This window comes from Sinocyclocheilus rhinocerous, unplaced genomic scaffold (assembly GCF_001515625.1).
Source record: "Sinocyclocheilus rhinocerous isolate Xijiao unplaced genomic scaffold, SAMN03320098_v1.1 scaffold260, whole genome shotgun sequence".
NCBI lineage: Eukaryota > Metazoa > Chordata > Actinopteri > Cypriniformes > Cyprinidae > Sinocyclocheilus > Sinocyclocheilus rhinocerous.
This window is the reverse complement of record NW_015637541.1, coordinates 498,434-515,600: the sequence shown is the minus strand read 5'-3', so window position 1 is coordinate 515,600 and position 17,167 is coordinate 498,434. Positions and strand designations below refer to the sequence as shown.

Sequence of the window (17,167 nt, the reverse complement as noted above, 5' to 3'; positions counted from 1 at the left end):
GAAAAATACATTATTTTTCACATATTTTACATTATTACAACTCCTCTTTCCCCAGTCTGGCATGAACGGCTCGAATAGTTCCTGTATCAAATGAAGGCCCGCCTTCTGAAATACGAAATGTGTTGTGATTGGTTAGCTGGGCCAGTGTGTGTTGTGATTGGCAGCACTCTGCGCCTGGTCGGGAAATGTCATGCCCCTTACTATAGCCGCCTGCGAGCTTCAGTGTAAATATTGCGTCAAAATCAAATTGAGCCCAATTTAAACCCGGATGATTGTAACCACTCTAAGTTCGTCTGCCTTGGGAAAGCTAGCGTGTGTCTGACATAGTGATAACACTCGTTGCCTTCTCTAGTGCAGCTCAACCAGGTCTCGTCCCATTCGTCGATATTTGTGATATCACAAATCCCGGAAAATATGCGTTGTAGTCCAAACGAGTCGTTGGTTGTAGTTTTTGAAAAGTGATTTCTGTTAAATAAAATATCTCCTTTTGAAGTGGACTTTGAGCTTTGTAACTTTGCAGATCTTTTTTATGCTCTAACAGCAACATTACAGACTAACTAAAGTTGAAAAAGCATAATAGGACCCCTTTAAAAGGCATGTTTTGTTACAAACGTAGAATGATTGAGGTTTGCTCATGCATATGGTGTTAGGAATGTGAACATAACTTTAGCTGCATAAATTAATATCTATAATCATATATCTTGTTGAGGAATGGTCTGCAATTACTTTTCTAAGCTACCAGATTTAGGACTAGCAGAAATTAAAATAAAGAAATAAAACATATAAATAGATTTATATATATATATATATATAATGTCTAATTATATTTATTATAATATTTCATGCTAAATTATTAAATAATTAACAAATGTAGAACACACACACACACACACACACACGCACACACTTTTAAAAGTACTGATTAAATGTACTGGTATTCTTTTCAAGTTTATATGTAAAAAAAGAAGAAGAAAAGTACAGACACAGAAAGTAAATATTCTCAAGATAATACTGTATATATATTTTGTGTATTAAATATCTAATTATATTTAATATAATATTAACGTACAATTAGTTTAACATTATTAAATAATTATTAGATATAAAATATTTTTATAAGGTAAGGTATAATCTAAGGCAATACTTTACACTCATTTATATTTTTTTGTAAATGTATATATTTATTATTATTATTATTCAATGTCTAATTAAATCAATTAGTTTAAATAATCATGTAATGTTTATATATATGGTATAAAATACTATCTTATCTTAATATTAAGTATTTTTATTATATTAAATAAATATACATCTACACATCCATAATATATATATATATATATATATAGGCTGCTTATGTGCACACCTTCCGCAAAAAATATATAGTAAAATAGTTTATTCACATTGTGTTCTTAGGGTTCAAGATAGCAATGATTTGTTGATATCTGTATAAATGGCTTTTGATAAATATCACAACATCCTACAATATGACCTCAGATCCAAACCCAGTCCGTGGACTCCACCCTTAAGCAACCCGCTTTCATCCCTGTGGGATATTTGTACATTTTTAATCGTTATTGTACTTTTTAATATTTGAACATCTGCTTGTAGTATCTCTTCGCCCTGTAGAGGGCGCTGTGGCTGTGCTTCTTTTTTTCGTTGTAACCGTTTTTCCCCCGTTACTTCCCTTAGCGCAGGTGCAGCCATGAACAGCAGCGAGAGCCTCCCCCCTTCCTCCTCCGTCAACGACATCTCCTCCATGTCCACCGACCAGACCCTGGCCTCCGATACCGACAGCAGCCTGGAGACCTCCGCCGGACCGCTGGGGTGCTGCAGGTGACTAACCGCCTGCCTGCGCAACCCCATGTTCTTCAGAAGGTGAACGGCACCCGCGAACCCAAACGAGAAATCCACAAACCTCGAAAACATGTAATTGCGAAATAAAAAAAAAACGATTAAATATATACGTATAAAATAATGTATCACGCGTAAATGACGACAAAATATGCATTTTCATTCAAAGAAACGTCTGAATATGTATATTTATGAATCTTCACTAGCTGCTTTGCTTTGAATCCCCCTCATATGGCATCCAAAAAAAAAAAAAAAGAGACTTCGGAAAAAGAAGAAAAAAATCTGGAATCTATGTAAAGTGTACATTGCCTGGCTGATATCTAATACCATATCGATTTTCTGCGCTTCACTCGATGTGGCAGGGTGGGCTTTTGTTTCAACGAGCACCCTTCAACCCTTGTTTTCTGTGATGGTTTTTTGCTTGTTCCGGATGTTTTCGGACGGGCCGGTGTGTCTGTGTGCGATAAAATAATATGTACAATGGCGCCCCCTATCTTTTGTATATATGTAATTGTGTACAGTTGTGAGGCGTTCTCAGAGTGGGACTGATGGCCAGTAGAGGGAGTATTTGCACACCTTGCCACATCACAGCTAATCACCCGTTTCCCTTTGCCTGTAGTCTTGCATGGTCAGAGATAAAAGCAGCTAAGCTAGTTATACATATACAAATATAGAGAACCGTGTTTATATAGCATTTAAAGGTGAACGTGGGCATTTCTGTCGCTAGACAGGAAGTGAGGCTGCTTTACAGGAAGCCATTGAGGGGTACAAGCACTGTCGCTGTCATTTTCTGCCTTTGTGTTTGTGAAACCCCGACTCTCTGCGGCAGCCTTGCATGCTGTACCTTGAAAGGTGTGTGTAACTAAAACGAATGCAGGTCGGGAGCATGCACCTCATCCTCACCTTTTGTTCCTCGCAAACTAAATCTCATCTCGAAACTCATCTTTTTGTGTTGTCCGAAGGGAATCGACGTGCTTACTACCTAAATTTCAGCTGGAGTTTATTTATTTGTTGTCAGATCTGGGAAGTGCCTTTGAAATAATGCAGTTTCCTCCTCGAAAACACGAATATAGTAACGCGATGGCTCTGATAGAGGTTTTCCAGGTGGTGTCGGATGTGTCAGGTCTGTTTACCCAATCCCACAATCCCCTATTCATGTAGATCTCCTAGTGTAGAGATCCTGCGGTAGATCCAAGTGTCTGATTTAAAGTCATTGTATGTTAAAAAGAGGCACCTGGATTCATATTTCTACACTGATCTGTTATAAGCCCCAGATCTGAGAATTACAGTGGCCCTAAACAGTATTTGGACACTTGCGTCACACTTAAAAACGTCATTGAATTATAAAAATACAAGTCAGTTCTTCTCCAGTTCAAGCTGGTGCAGTTCATCACATTAAACTAGGAACGTACCACTACCACAAACCATTTATGAGCAATATAGCTACCATTTTAATATACTGTAAAACATACTAGGTTTTTAAATGTGTCCAAATATGTTTTGGGGCCACTGTTTGTTGCAATGTAACCCCACTCTTCACTCTTCAATTGTTACATTTTTAAAAAAGACAAGTAATGTAGTCTTTCAAACACACATGGCTGATGTTTTTAGTATTAGGTAAAGATTAGCTTCATTGAATTAACATTATGCAGTACACAGTAAATTGAACATATAATATTTAAGTTGTACGGTTATGTTTTGTACCTGTATTTGTCCGATTTGATCCGTGTACTAAACGTTTTAATAAAGGGATGAAATCCACATGATTTTTTTGTTTGTTTATGTAACAGAGCTCTCATTTTCTAACTCATTCTCACCCAGAAACACTGTTTTTGTAAAGTTATTTCATTATTATTTTTTTTTATTATTTGTAGTTTTCTCTAGCACATTTATATGGCACTGCATGTTCATGTATATTTGTTTCCACTTAAAGGAATAGTTCACCCAAAAATGAAAATCTGTGAAATATTTACTCACCCTCAGGTTATCCAAGATATAGACGAGCTTGTTTCTACTTCAGAACAGATTTGGAGAAATTTTGCATTACATCTCTTGCTCACCAAAGGATCCTCTGCAGTGAATGGGTGCCGTCAGAATGAGAGTCCAAACAGCTGATAAAAAAAACATCACAATAATCCACAAGTAATCCACACAGCTCCAGTCAATCAATTCACGTCTTGTGAAGAGAAAAGCTGCGTGTTTGCAAAAAAACAAATCCATCATCAAGGCATTTTAACTTTAAACCGTAACTTCTGGCCAAAATACGAGTCGATAACCCGTAATAATGTGTCATCCAGTGAAAAAGTCCATCCCTGTTGTCTTCACATCAAAATCTGAACGGCACTTTTACACTGTTTTCGCTTGTAAATAGTGCTTGATCAGTGCATATTTCTCTCCTGATTCAGACAAGACGAATTTTTCCACTGGAAAAAGCAATATTATGGATAGAGGATTGAATTTTTTGGCGTGAACTGTTCCTTTAGGCACATGCAGAAATATGCTCAGATTGTGCTTTTGTTTTCATGGTAACACTAATCAAACGTGATTGGTTATTTTGACATCGTATATTGACCCTTGTAAGATATTCTAGCCTTCTGTTGGACATTAAGAGCTGACATCATTCAGGTGCTGCTTTAAAAAAACAACAACCTCTGAACCTTGATATCAAAAGCCATTTAAATACCCGTTTTATATGCATGAACATTAGCAGAGGTTTCCCAGCCTAATCAGACATTTTCACCATAAAAATCGACATCACATTTCCCACCAGTAATACATATCATCTCCAGAGGACTACTTCAATATGGCTGCTGATGATTTTACAACAGGGTGGACACGTACATACAGTAGCTTTTGTATTTCACTTGTTAGAATTCGATACTAATTGTAAAACGTTGCGTTGTGTATCCAATTTGTTTCATTTTAGAATAGACAGACAACAATGTGGTGTGCCATCTTGCATCTTATACAGGTTACTTTTCGACGAAAGGGCTTGAAATGAAGGTGTATTTAATGTTCTATTTTAGTATGAAGTACATACTTCCATCCAAACAAACTGCACAACAGTGTACCGCTGATGAATCAAAGGAAACACTCAGAGCAGTACAGACCACTTCCTCATTACTATTGACTCCTTTCACTTTCTTTCCATTTTCCTTTACTTCTTCCTTCTGTTCCTTTCCATCTTACTTCCTCAGTTCCTTCTTGTTTCATTTTCTTCCTTCACTTTCTTTCCTTTTCTTTTCGTTCTTCCGTCTTTTAATTTATTTTTCCCTTTTCCTTTTCTTCTTCCTGTCTTATTTCCTGCTTGTTTCCTTCCTTCTTTTTCTTTCTCTGTTTCCTTCTTTTACTGTCCTTCTTTCTTTCTTTGTTTCTTTTCCATTCTTCTTTTTTTTCACTTTCCTTCTTCCTTTATTTCCTTCCATCATTTTTTGTCTTTTTCCCATCTTCTTTCTCTTCCTTCCCTTTCTTTTCCTTCTTCCTTTCTTGTTTTTCCTCATTTTTGCTTTTGGTTTCATTTACTTTATTCCTGTTTCTGTTCCTTTCTTCCCTTTTCCCATTTTCCTCCTTTCCTTTCCTTTCCTTTCATTAATATTGCCTCCCTTCATTTTCTTTTCCTTCTTCCTTTCCTTCCTTTTCTTTTCCTTATTCCTTCCTTTACTTTCCTTCTTTCTTGATTTTTGTTTTGTTTCCTTTCGTTCTTCCTTTCTTCATGTTTACATTTCTGTCTTCCCCTTCTTTTTGCTTTGTCCTTCCTTTCTTCTGATTTCCTTTCTTTTTTCATTTCTTTTTTTTTCTAGGGTTATTCAGTGTCAAAAATCGCAGTAGTGCAATAACACAACTCTTTAAGTGAATAATGGAATAATGAATAATGGATTGTTTTTGTAATCATGAATTCACGCCGTGTGCTAGTTAATGTGACGAGTCTCCTGTTCAACTCAATCAACTCTTTATGGTTTCATTTGGACTCAGACGGTATTTTTAAACCTCCATCTCTCTCTGTGTGCTGTCAGTGAGCCGTTCTGTTGAGTTTCAGGAGGAGACTGTGGTTCTTTACGCAGTGCTGTTTGACATCTAATGCCATTTTCACGCCTCCTGCTCCAGGCTGTTGTTCAAATCAAATTATTCTACAAATGCAAGATAAAATGAGATGGTTGGGGAAAAAAATAAAAATAAAAATTAAAGATTTAAACAGCACTATGGATTGCTGTTAGCACCCGACATTTTAAAGGTACTGTGTATGTAATATAAATATCTGTATGTGACTCAAAATAAACTCCTTTGACCTTGAAATTAATTGTCATATTTTCTTGAATTTGCATGTCTTATGTATTAATGAATTTGAAGACCTAGACAGGTGACTGGTTGATATTCATATATGGGTTGTTGACATGTCTACTTAAAATGTATATAAATGTGAGAAGGGAAAGTGTATATCTTAGGTGCTGTAATTGGTTTCTAGGTGGTATTTTTAATTAGCTTGTTGACATCAGAAGTTCATTTTTAATGTTCAACATCGTGTGACAAATGAACTTTAAAAAATATGAATATTCCATGTAGATTCTCAATTAACATAAGGTCATAAACACTGCATGCATGATAATCGCATTAACAGCAAGATGCCGTTTAATTTAGTATTTCAGTTTACATTAGCATGCCACATAACCCTAAATTTCCTGATGTCAACTAATAAGTTACCTAAAAACATGCTAAATTATTAAGTAATTCATAATCAGTATAAATGTATAATACAAACACATATGAAAAATGTCATTGATTTTATTATTAAATGAAAATAAACTCATCAATCATTGTATATAATAATTCAATATACAGTATATATATATATATATATATAATATATATATATACATATATATATATATATATACTGTATGCTGTATATATACACACACACACCTATTAAAACGGTAAAAACATTGTAATGAAAAATATGTCACTCAGAAAAAATCTCGCTGCTCGCTGTGGTTCACACTCAAGTAGTCTGCAGTCAGCACTGAAGTTAAGGGTTTGAAGTATTAATCACTCTATGATTCAAAGTTTCAAAGGTAAAATGATCCTCTTAATCACAGCTGATCACACATGGAGTCTTTCTGAGAATTTCTCAAGATGTGGAAGAGCTAATTCATTTCACAGCCTATGCCAGCTGACCCGGACATTGATACTTTTTTTTCTTAGAAAGACCTTAATTAAGTTGATCAGCTATATTTGTTTTTCAGTTTATCAAGACATTTCATCTTGTCTTTCTGTCATCCTCTTTTGAAGTTTTTTTGTGGCACAATCTTTAATGGGTTAATTGATGTGAGTTTGGCTAATTAGTGAAGACAGGTGATGCAGGTTACAGAGAAACATTTAAAAGCCCCCATTTCAATTGTGGCCATCTGATAAAAGAGAAAGAAGTTCTTATGTTTGTTTGTTTGTGAGAGAACTAATTCTTGAAGGGTTTTGTGTGATAGGAGAGATTTTGTGTTGAGAAAGTGGGCAGAGAAAGAATGTGATTTTTCTTTCTTTTAATACAAAGCGAAGAGGGGGAGAAACGTTTTTTTTCTTCTTTTGAGAATCCAGTGAGCCAGATCTTGAAGGAAAGCTGCTTTTAGGTTTATTTTTGAGATTTGTGCTTTTGGCCCTTCTCAAGCCCACCTTTGAAGAGTTCACAACTCCTGAATATGAATTAATCCTTCAACACAGAGATTCACCATATGTGCATATATTAATAATCAAATACCATTACTTTCATCCTCTGAGCCAAACTAGATTTTAATATGGCACAGGTTTAGCTTTCCATAGTTTTCTCTCAGTTTCATGGGAAGTTTTAGTTATTTGTTTGAGGGTGAAATATGAGAAGTGACATTCCTACAGTGTACAAAAAAAGTCATCTAGTCATGGTGACATGGTTTTATTAACTCCTCATAATTGATCCAATTTCAATTATTTTTTTAAAGTTAAGTGAGATTCAACTACATTTTTTTAAAGTCAGTTTAATATAAGTAGAAATGGCTTGTACAGCCAATTTAATTACTTTTAAGGCAGCAACTGAGTTAAATTGAAGTATGTGTATTTATTTATGTGATGCCACAATTTGTTGAAGATAGAAGTTGCTGTTGTGTAGAATAAAACTAACAGAGGGCGTGACGTCCAATGCATGAGTAAATTGTCTTTTCGAGTTCATACTTTTTAATGACTCCGTAAGACTGGTTCACAAATCATTCTGAATGATTCATCACTGAATTTATTTAAAATCCTTCTCCAGTGTTCAAAAATGACTGGAAAGAGGCCTTGGAAATGCATTGTCCAAATAGAGTGGAAGCATTTCAAGCTAAACATTTCAAAAGATTTTGAATGATAAACTGATTTTGCTTGAACACCTGCACAAACTTGAGTTGAATCCACTATAATTCACTTTGACACCCAGGTGAAAGCATTTGTTAGCAGAAATGGTTTGATATTTTTTGACCTTGTTAGGGCCACCGCCATACAGTTCTTATTTTATTTTATTCAACCCTCTCTCACACACACACTCTTGACTGAAGCATATTTATCATCTCAATAGCTCTGTTACCTTACAGTGGACTTCCATCTCATTTGGTTTAGTTCTATAAAATGGAGCAAAACCCAAATCGCCAACAAAAGACGGTCCCTGCATGAGAAGCACTCTATTATCTGTGCTTCTCTCCAGCTCCAGAGGTTTGTATTCTTCAGCTCAAGCTTGGCGTGAAAATATTCCTGGATCCCGCTCGTTTCTGTCATTGGTAGCTCAGAATGGAATTTGCAGGCTGCGTTTACTTTGTCCGGCTGCTTTAAGCCTATTATCCAGTGAAGAAAGGTGCGGAGTGTGAGCCAGACTGCTGCGGGATGGAGAGCGCAGGCCCCCCGATGGCTCTTCTAATAGGTTCAGTGAAATACACTAGAGGGAGCTTTAAATTCAAACACACCATTATACTGGGTGAGATGACAAGGATGTTAATTCCCAGAGTGCACCGGGGCAGCGCTAGAAGTCTGTAGCAAATTATTAGTTCATAAGAACACCAAAAAATAAAAAGTGTTATTCAATTAGCCTCATGCTGTTCCAAAGCTGTGTTGCCATCGTTAACTAAAGCCATTAAAAATAGTGGTGGTTAATTGAAAAAAGCTGAAATAAAATAAAGGTTGCACAATTTCTGATGGATCATGTGACACTGGAGATTGGACATTAAAAATGGGTTGCTTTGTCATCAGAGGAATAAATTACATTTAATCGAAAAGTTAAATTGTAATAATACAGTATTATATCAATAAAAGATGAAAAATGAGAAATGTTGCCCAAGTACAAATACTTCAATTGCTAAAACGGAAATAAAAATTATATAAATAGAAATTGAAATTGGGGGGGGGGGACCAAAAAAAAACTAAACTTGAATTTAAAGGAAAACTGAAAAAAAAAAAAACCTGAAATATTAATAAATATCATTTTAGTACACGAATTATACTAAAACAACACTGTTCCAAAAACTTTTTTTTGGTGTGTGTGTGAGTGCAATATACCATAAAAACCCTTCAGAAAGATACTACAGCTGCACTTGTCATTGGTGCATGTGTGTTTTGTGTCCATATGTGACGCACAGTATCAAGTGTGACTTTGTGCAAAGCATATGAGATTTGATAGCTGTGGTGGAGGAAGTGTTAATTTGTGAAAAATGACTTGGAATATAGTCAAATGTAACACTTTTATCATGCTTTCTTTTTTGAGCTCTATGGATTTTCAAGTCATGCAGGTTTGGAAATGATGCTTACGTTTATTCTTGCATCTTTTAGTGAGAGCTTGCAACACAATATTGAGAAATGTTCCTAAATGAACATCCACACCTGCACATACACAAATGCATTACAGTGAGAAAAGATATAAAAGCCCACCCAGATTCAGACTGGGTCAATATTCCCATAATTGCTCTGTGTTTTGGTGCATTTTTTATATCTTTAAGAATTATAATGATTGGACACAATCATTTTTTTTTTTTTAGGACATCGACTTTAGTTCAAGGAAAATGTCCAGATTTGTTTGGGAGGCTGTAGTCTTATTAATGTGGTTGTAAATATCAGACCACCCACAGATTCCATGTGTGGTCGAGCCCAGCGACTGATACAATGACACAACACAATTTAAGACAAGTGTAAATGAGGTCACATAATTTAATTTCATTGCATTTCACTGAATGCATCAAGCTACAGTAGAAGCATGGACAGCTGCGACAAGGCAAATGACCCCAGATGAACAAACCCCATCTCGGTCTTCATTTTAACACACTTCTTCCCGTCTAGCACCGCTGCAAGCAAATGATGTGCGACAGGCACAAATGACAAAGACAGGCTGAGCGTTTGCAGTGTTTTCACAAGTATTTACAGGTCTACTTGGATTTGGTCATGTGGGGAACGCTGTGGCACTGCAAAAAAACTGATTCTTCATATATATATCTATATATAGATTTATGCTTAATTTCATTTTTAATACTGATGAAGAAAATGTTTTATTTGCAGTGACAACTTATGCAAAAAAGCAACAGGGAAGACTGATATTAAAATATTTGCCACATCTCATAACGTACCATACTGCAAAACAACATAGCAACTCATATGCTTTAAGTGCAAGGAAAAGCCTTGATATAAAATCGATATGTAACACATTGAGAATTCTCAGTTTAAATATCAGTACGTACATTAAACATTAATTTGCGTTTATACAGACATTTGTTTTTCATTGTGGAATTTTGAACATTGTTTCTCCTTTATATACACGAGAGGATGCATGACAGCTCAAGGACACATTTGGTTGGATCACAAGAAGAAATAGGAGTGACATTCGTGCTTCTGTCGTCCTTCAGGAGTTTCCCATCATCTAAAACTCAATGTTCATTCATGTAATTGATTAATTCCCTCGCATTCAACCTCAACCGTCAAGAGTTCCTCTTATCATTCGCTCTCAGGTCAGAATTGCCTTCTTTTGGTTTGAAAATCATCTTTTATTTTAACATCCAAGCTGCATCGTCCCATCATCCCTCTTCTTGAATCCAACTGGTTCAATCCAACAACTGGTCCACGTTCAGTTCTGAAAATTTGGCTCAATGGGCTTCGCTCAGTCGTGTCGAACCTTTGCACCAAACGTGAAGGTTGATTTAGTCCCGTTCTGTCTGAACACAAGCCCACACAATGGAATGTTAATGGTAGACCGCTAACGGCTCACTGGATCCAGATGGTGTTGGCTCTGTCGGGCTGTGGCAGGTCTGCGGTCAGGTCTCCGAAGGTGGAAAAGAACTGCTCCATCTCTTTCTGCAACATCTCGTTTCTCTTTTCTGCATCGTCCTTGGCTCGCTCTGCATTTCTCAGCTTGATCTCCACCATGGTGTATTTCTTCTTCTCCTGGTCAAGCTCTTCGTGTAGATTCGCCATCACCGTTTCCAACTCTAGATTCCGAAGTTCCAGACTACAGGGAAGATGGGAAAAGGTGGGTAAATACACCTTTTAATACTGTGATAGTTTAATGAGACACTTAAAGAGTTGATTTAGGTAAGAGTTAATTCTGTCATGGAATGAAAAATATTTACTTTCAATAAAATGAAAAAAATTAACTAATTTTTAATAAAATGAAACAAATATTTATTAACATATATGAACTTATTATGTTTATTAACGTTATATATGTTATATAAGTTAATACACATAAGTTAATAAATATTTGTTTCATTTTTATTAAAAATTAGTTCATATTTTTAATTGTATTGAATGTAAATATTTTTCATTTTATTAAAATAAATATATATATATATATATTAGTTAATAAATATAAGTTATTTATTTATTTTATAAAAATTGAGTTAATATTTGTAATTTTATTGAAAGTAAATATTTGTTTAATTTTATTAGAAATAAGTACATATTTTTTTCATTTTAGTAAAAATAAGTAATAATAATTCAAAATAAAGATTTTTATTTTATTAAAAGTAAATAAATATATATTTTTTCAAATATAGATTATTTTATTAAAAAGTTAATAAATATCACTTCATTTTATTAAAAATAGATATTTGTTTTATTTTATTAAAAATAAGTACTTCTTTTATTATTTTATTAAAAAAGTAAATAATCAAAAGTATTTTTATTTTTTTGTAATTACTACTTCTTGTTTTTTTTTTTTTTTGCAATTTAGGTGTTTCCATCCCACTGGCTTTTTTTGTTTTGTTTTAAATAAAAACCTCTTTACATTGCTAGTTTTTTTTGGGGGGGCAGTGATAGATTTTCCAAAAAAAGTAACAGGGAAGACAGAACAATATTCAAATGTTTGCCATATCTCATATTTGTACCATACTGAAGAGTGTATGATTTATTTTTTTTTCTCATTTATTTATTTATTTATTGGCATTTCCCTCATTTGGTTTCAGTTCTCTTGTTTTAGTTTCCTATAAATCACATAAAAAAATATATAAATGGAAATGATTTTCCATCTCCATTTAACGAAGCAATGCAGGTTGGAAACAATTTGGGCGAAAAATAACATTTCATTTGTTTTATTTTCTATTGATTTTTAACTTCATTAAAACTGTGAAAAAAAACTATCACTAGTTTCTGTGCTCTGCAAAGTTAATTTTATGATTGAGCATGACTCTCACCACTTGATCCTGGCCTCATATTCGTTCTTCTGCTTGAGCATTTCCTGTTTGAGACTGGCCACCAGGCTGTGCAGAGCACTGTGATTGGTCGGTCCATTCGGGACGGCAAACGTTTCGCTGTTATCACTGCTGCTGGTTCCTCTGCTTCCCTGGCCTCCTCCGTTACTGGTCCGCTGCTCCTTATCATCCACCGCCAGTCCGTTGTGCTCCCGCCCGTCCAACAAAGGATCTTCAAAGTTGCTGCCAAAGAAGTCCTGCTCTGGGCACGTGGTCGTGGACGAGCGGCAAGAAGTGGAGTTTTCTGGTAGAGAGATCTCGCAAGACGAGGTGGACCATGTGGCGCTATCCACGCTCTGTTTGTCCTCACAGCTGCTGCTCAGACTGGGCTGCGTGGTCTGCTGTTGATGGATGTGGACGTTGTCGTACGTAGACAGGCGGTTCTGCTGGTGCTCGGCGTCTCGACTTTTAGTCTCGCGCATCGTGACGTGACCGTTGGGCACCCAGAGTCCATTCCGTCCATTTAGAGTCCCATTTGTCACATCTGCGCTGGATACGCCCATCCGAACGATGCCATTCTGGACGCCCATTTTGGTGCCTGAACCTTTAATCGCACCCGACCGACGGGCATGAAGGGTTCCCATGTTCGGTAGGGTTAGAATTTTCTCCCGATTGGCATCACCTGAGGACGATGAGGATGAACTGAACGATCCATTGGTGACAATCCCACTCCCTTTGCTAAACGCCGGGTTCTTTTTCACGGAGATCGGCGGACTGCGGGCCACCTCGAATCGCTGTCCCGTAAAACCATTACGTGGGCTGCCTGAACGAGGAGAGCCATTGTCCAGAGGAGCCCGGCTGGGTGATTCTGGCGTGTCCCAAGTGCACTGTCGCACCCCACTGGTGTTATTGTTCTCTTTGTTTTGAATCTGACCATTCGTAGGCCGTTTCTGCGTCTCATTATTGTTATTATTAACCAGTTCCAGAGTGTTAGTATGGTCCTCATCGGGTGGGAAAATAACATCATGGCGGCCAATCAGAACAGCCATCAATTGCTGGACTAGTACTGTGCCTGAACACATGATAAATAGATTACTCAAACACTAAATATAATCCAGATCCAGAGATTTCTGGAGTGAGAGATATGGATAGGAAGACCTACCTTCCATTATAGTCACTGGGTCCTCAACCTTTGGCCTTAGAATATTTGGCCCAAAGACCGTGGCCAGATTCTGTACACTCATTTTATTCACACCTGAGTAGGACTGAACTTCATCCAAAAACCTGGACAATAAAGAAGGGTCTTAACATTACAACTGAGATTTCAGAAACTGTATGTACAAAGTTGAATGTGTGGCAAAAAATAAATAAATAAATAAAAACTTGATTGTTGCAAACAAAAATACGATTTTTTTTCACAACAAATAAATGCAATGCAAAAACTTGTTTTCAAAACTCTAAAATTGATATTATGCTATGAAAACATCATACAAGTTATTTAACGTAAAATGTTTATTTTTATTTTTTTAAATAGTGCCACTGAGTTAATTGATTCACTGACTCATTCAAAGACAGCCACTTATTTAATTCCTGAATGCATCAGTGTTTCTGAATGAATTGACTGAGTGAATTGACAAAGTGACTCACTTAAAGACAGTCACTTTTTTCATTCACAAATGAATCAGTGTTTTTGAATGAATTGATTGAATGGATTAATCCAGAACTCACTCAAAGACAGTCACTTATTTTGTTCCTGAATACATCAGGGTTTTTGAATGAATCAATTGAGTGAATTGACTCAGTGACTCACTCACAGTCACTTGTTTTGTTCCTGAATGCATCAAGGTTTTTGAATGAATCAATTGATTGGATTGACTCAGTGACTCAACTTCCCACCACTAGTGCAAATAACTATTACATATGTTTTATATAATATTTTGTGATAAGCCACAGCTGAATGGAATACAATACAAAATCACCTACTTGCATATGTATTTAAGCAGATTGTAGTTTACCGGAGGTAGACCTTCTACTTGCCTTCTTAATTCCTTCATTCCCTGCACAGAGAGAGATTAAAAAATTATAATAATAATTAAATACACATCCAGGATAAAAAGAAATACAAATGTGTGCCTTTGTTTAAACTGATTACAGTAATTCAATTTTAAATGATCTGGACTAATATGCATGATTAAAAGACGTACTGAATGAAAAAGCAATTAAACCTATCCCATTCGTTTTAAAAGTCTTCCAAGTTGACTTTAAATATTCATATTGCAATTTATTCCGTTATTACGGCACTATTCGTCTAGGCATGGGTCAGTGAGTTTAACAATTGATGACGGTCTAGATTTAATGATTCGCTCCATTCCAGATCTGTTTTTATCATGGTCGATATGTCTTTTCCCTGCAGGCTCTCTCTGATGAATATGACTTTGCTGCACCACACGAGAAAGCTATTTCTCAAAAACAAATGGATCTAGTAAAGCCTTCTGCTTCATTTGACATGGTACCGCGATTCTTTGCGTGTACCGCACTCGAGGGACTCTCAGAGGTACGAATCTCGTTCAAAACCTCGGGGCAGTAAATTAAATTCAGTGTTGCAAGACCCCGTCTTGCACTTTGATTCTATCCTGAAACCATTCAAAAGCCGTTGACTGACGCACAGGTGATCCTCACGAGGTAAAAGTGTAACTTGAAAGTCAGAATGAGGCTGTTTCCGTTCCTCGGGGTCAACCCGTTCTTCTTCAGGCTCAGCGAAAGTAAGGAATTGATGCACGCAAGATGAAAGACGACTGCAGTAGAATAATGGGATGAGTCATTTGCCATTCTCTCAGCCTGCTGGTGGCAACCGAACTCAAAAATAAGAAATAGCAAAAGGAGGGGAGCTAAAAAGGTCAACAATGTTTTGAGTCTACAGTGAGGCTCATTATGAAAAAAACAACATCCTTTACATTTGTTAACTTTAGGAATTGTGTAGCTTAAGTTAAAAATTTAGGCTTTTAAACAAAGTACTGTAAAATGCTAAATGACAAACAACAGAACCAGAGCAAAAGTCCCTTAGTTCAGGCCTAATTTGCCTCATTTTAACTGTACTTTTGAACTTTTGAAAGTATCCTGAAAAAAAAAATCACTGTTTGCACAAAAACATTAAGCAGCCCAACTGTTTTCAGCATTGATATTAATAAGAATTTTTTTTTTAAGCTGCAAATTGGCATATTAGAAAGATTTCTGAAGGATCATGTGACACTGGAGACTGGAGTAATGATGCTGAAAATTCAGCTTTGCATCACAGAAATAAATGATAAAATATATTCAAATAAAAAATTGATATTTTAAATTGTAATAATATTTTTCACAATATTACAGTTTTTACTGCATTTTTGATTAAATAAATGCACACTTGATGAGCATAAGAATCTTCTTTCACCACCATTAAAAAAAAAACATTACACTTCAAAAATAAAGGTGCTTAAAAGGTTCTTCACAGCGATGCCATAGAAGAACCATTTATGGTTCCATAAACAACCATTCAGTCAAAGGTTCTTTAAAGAATCATGTCTTTCTTACCTTTTTATAATCTGAAGAACCTTCTTTCGCCACAAAGAACCTTTTGTGAAACAGATGTTAAAGGTTCTTTATGGAACCATTTAGACAGGTTCTTCTATGGCATCGTGAAGCACCTTTATTTTTAAGAGTGTACCCACCCCAAACATTAGAACTGTAGTACTGTATATGTATTTGGCAACTTTCATCATTAATGACACAAACATTTGAAGAAAACCATTGCACCCTTGAGTAATGAGACATGTTATAGCCACCAAGTATATACAACAGGATTATATGCTTGCAATGTGATGGTCAACAAGAGATAACTCACTGCATCCTGGTCTTTGCTGAGGAGTTTGGTGCAGGCCAGAAACTCTTCGTATTTACAGAACGGGATGACCGGCTCGGGCAGCTCTCTCAAGTACAGCTTCAGCAAAGATGCCACGGTGTGAACGTCTGTGTTACTGCAGAGAAAGATGGAAAGAATAGACATATATAAATGCCTCAAAGAATGAAAGGCTAGAAGCATAACGTGTGTAAAAACAGTGTAGGGCATTTTAAATGACAGATTGTGGGTGTCCATGATGTGTCAGTATCCCAGCGGATCTAATGATGAGTAACAGGAAGCTGGTACTAAATCAAAGAAAGCACTAGCACGTCACTGATCAGTCCGGTAACGGTCCCATAGAGGACTTGGGCTTGTGACAATCCTGTAACAAGCTGATTTATTGGCTCATCCCGGGTGGGCTGGACAGGAATAGCAGGCATGTGTATAATGTAACATGCTGTGTATTGACCCTTCATAATTATCACCTTGCTTCAGACACCAGTGAGATCTAAATATGAACGGTGTTAAACATGCAGTGTGCCTTCCCTGCCACGTCTCTTCCCGACAAAGTGATTGTGGAGCCCTAAATTTGCAGATTGCAAATAAACCGGGGAAGCAGCTGCTGCTGCTGTTATCTGCAGCATTTGGTATTGTGGAAGTGCAGAGAAAGCTTTTTCAGAGAGAGAAAGTGTCCAGCATCTACATTTTAGGGTAATGTGAAGGGACATTAGCTTAAAATGGACAACATAACTGCACTTTCAGGCGAATAATGGATAAACAT

General features: G+C 36.2%; 2 protein-coding genes across 8 annotated transcripts in view; one reads left to right on the top strand and one right to left on the bottom strand.

Moving 5' to 3' along the window:
* Positions 1–3,420, top strand: part of LOC107749009 (mitogen-activated protein kinase 10-like) — a 67,591-nt gene extending 64,171 nt beyond the window's left edge. For 4 of the 7 annotated variants that reach the window (XM_016564047.1, XM_016564048.1, XM_016564050.1 and 1 more), the window contains one exon: positions 1,698–3,420. In XM_016564047.1, coding sequence (XP_016419533.1) covers positions 1,698–1,840 — 143 coding nt within the window. In that variant the 3' untranslated portion in view covers positions 1,841–3,420. Of the gene's footprint in view, positions 1–1,692 lie in introns of all 7 variants that reach the window. The other 3 variants (XM_016564052.1, XM_016564054.1, XM_016564053.1) reach the window with 3 other exon arrangements.
* Positions 3,421–9,918: 6,498 nt separating this feature from the next.
* On the bottom strand, positions 9,919–16,826 carry LOC107749014 (rho GTPase-activating protein 24-like). The gene is made up of 6 exons (XM_016564063.1): positions 16,693–16,826; positions 16,390–16,522; positions 14,493–14,566; positions 13,672–13,793; positions 12,513–13,581; positions 9,919–11,329 (listed from the first exon to the last, which is right to left on the bottom strand). The coding sequence occupies exons 1-6, from the start codon at positions 16,824–16,826 to the stop codon at positions 11,086–11,088; spliced, it is 1,776 nt and encodes a 591-aa protein (XP_016419549.1). The 3' UTR covers positions 9,919–11,085.
* Positions 16,827–17,167: the final 341 nt, after the last annotated feature.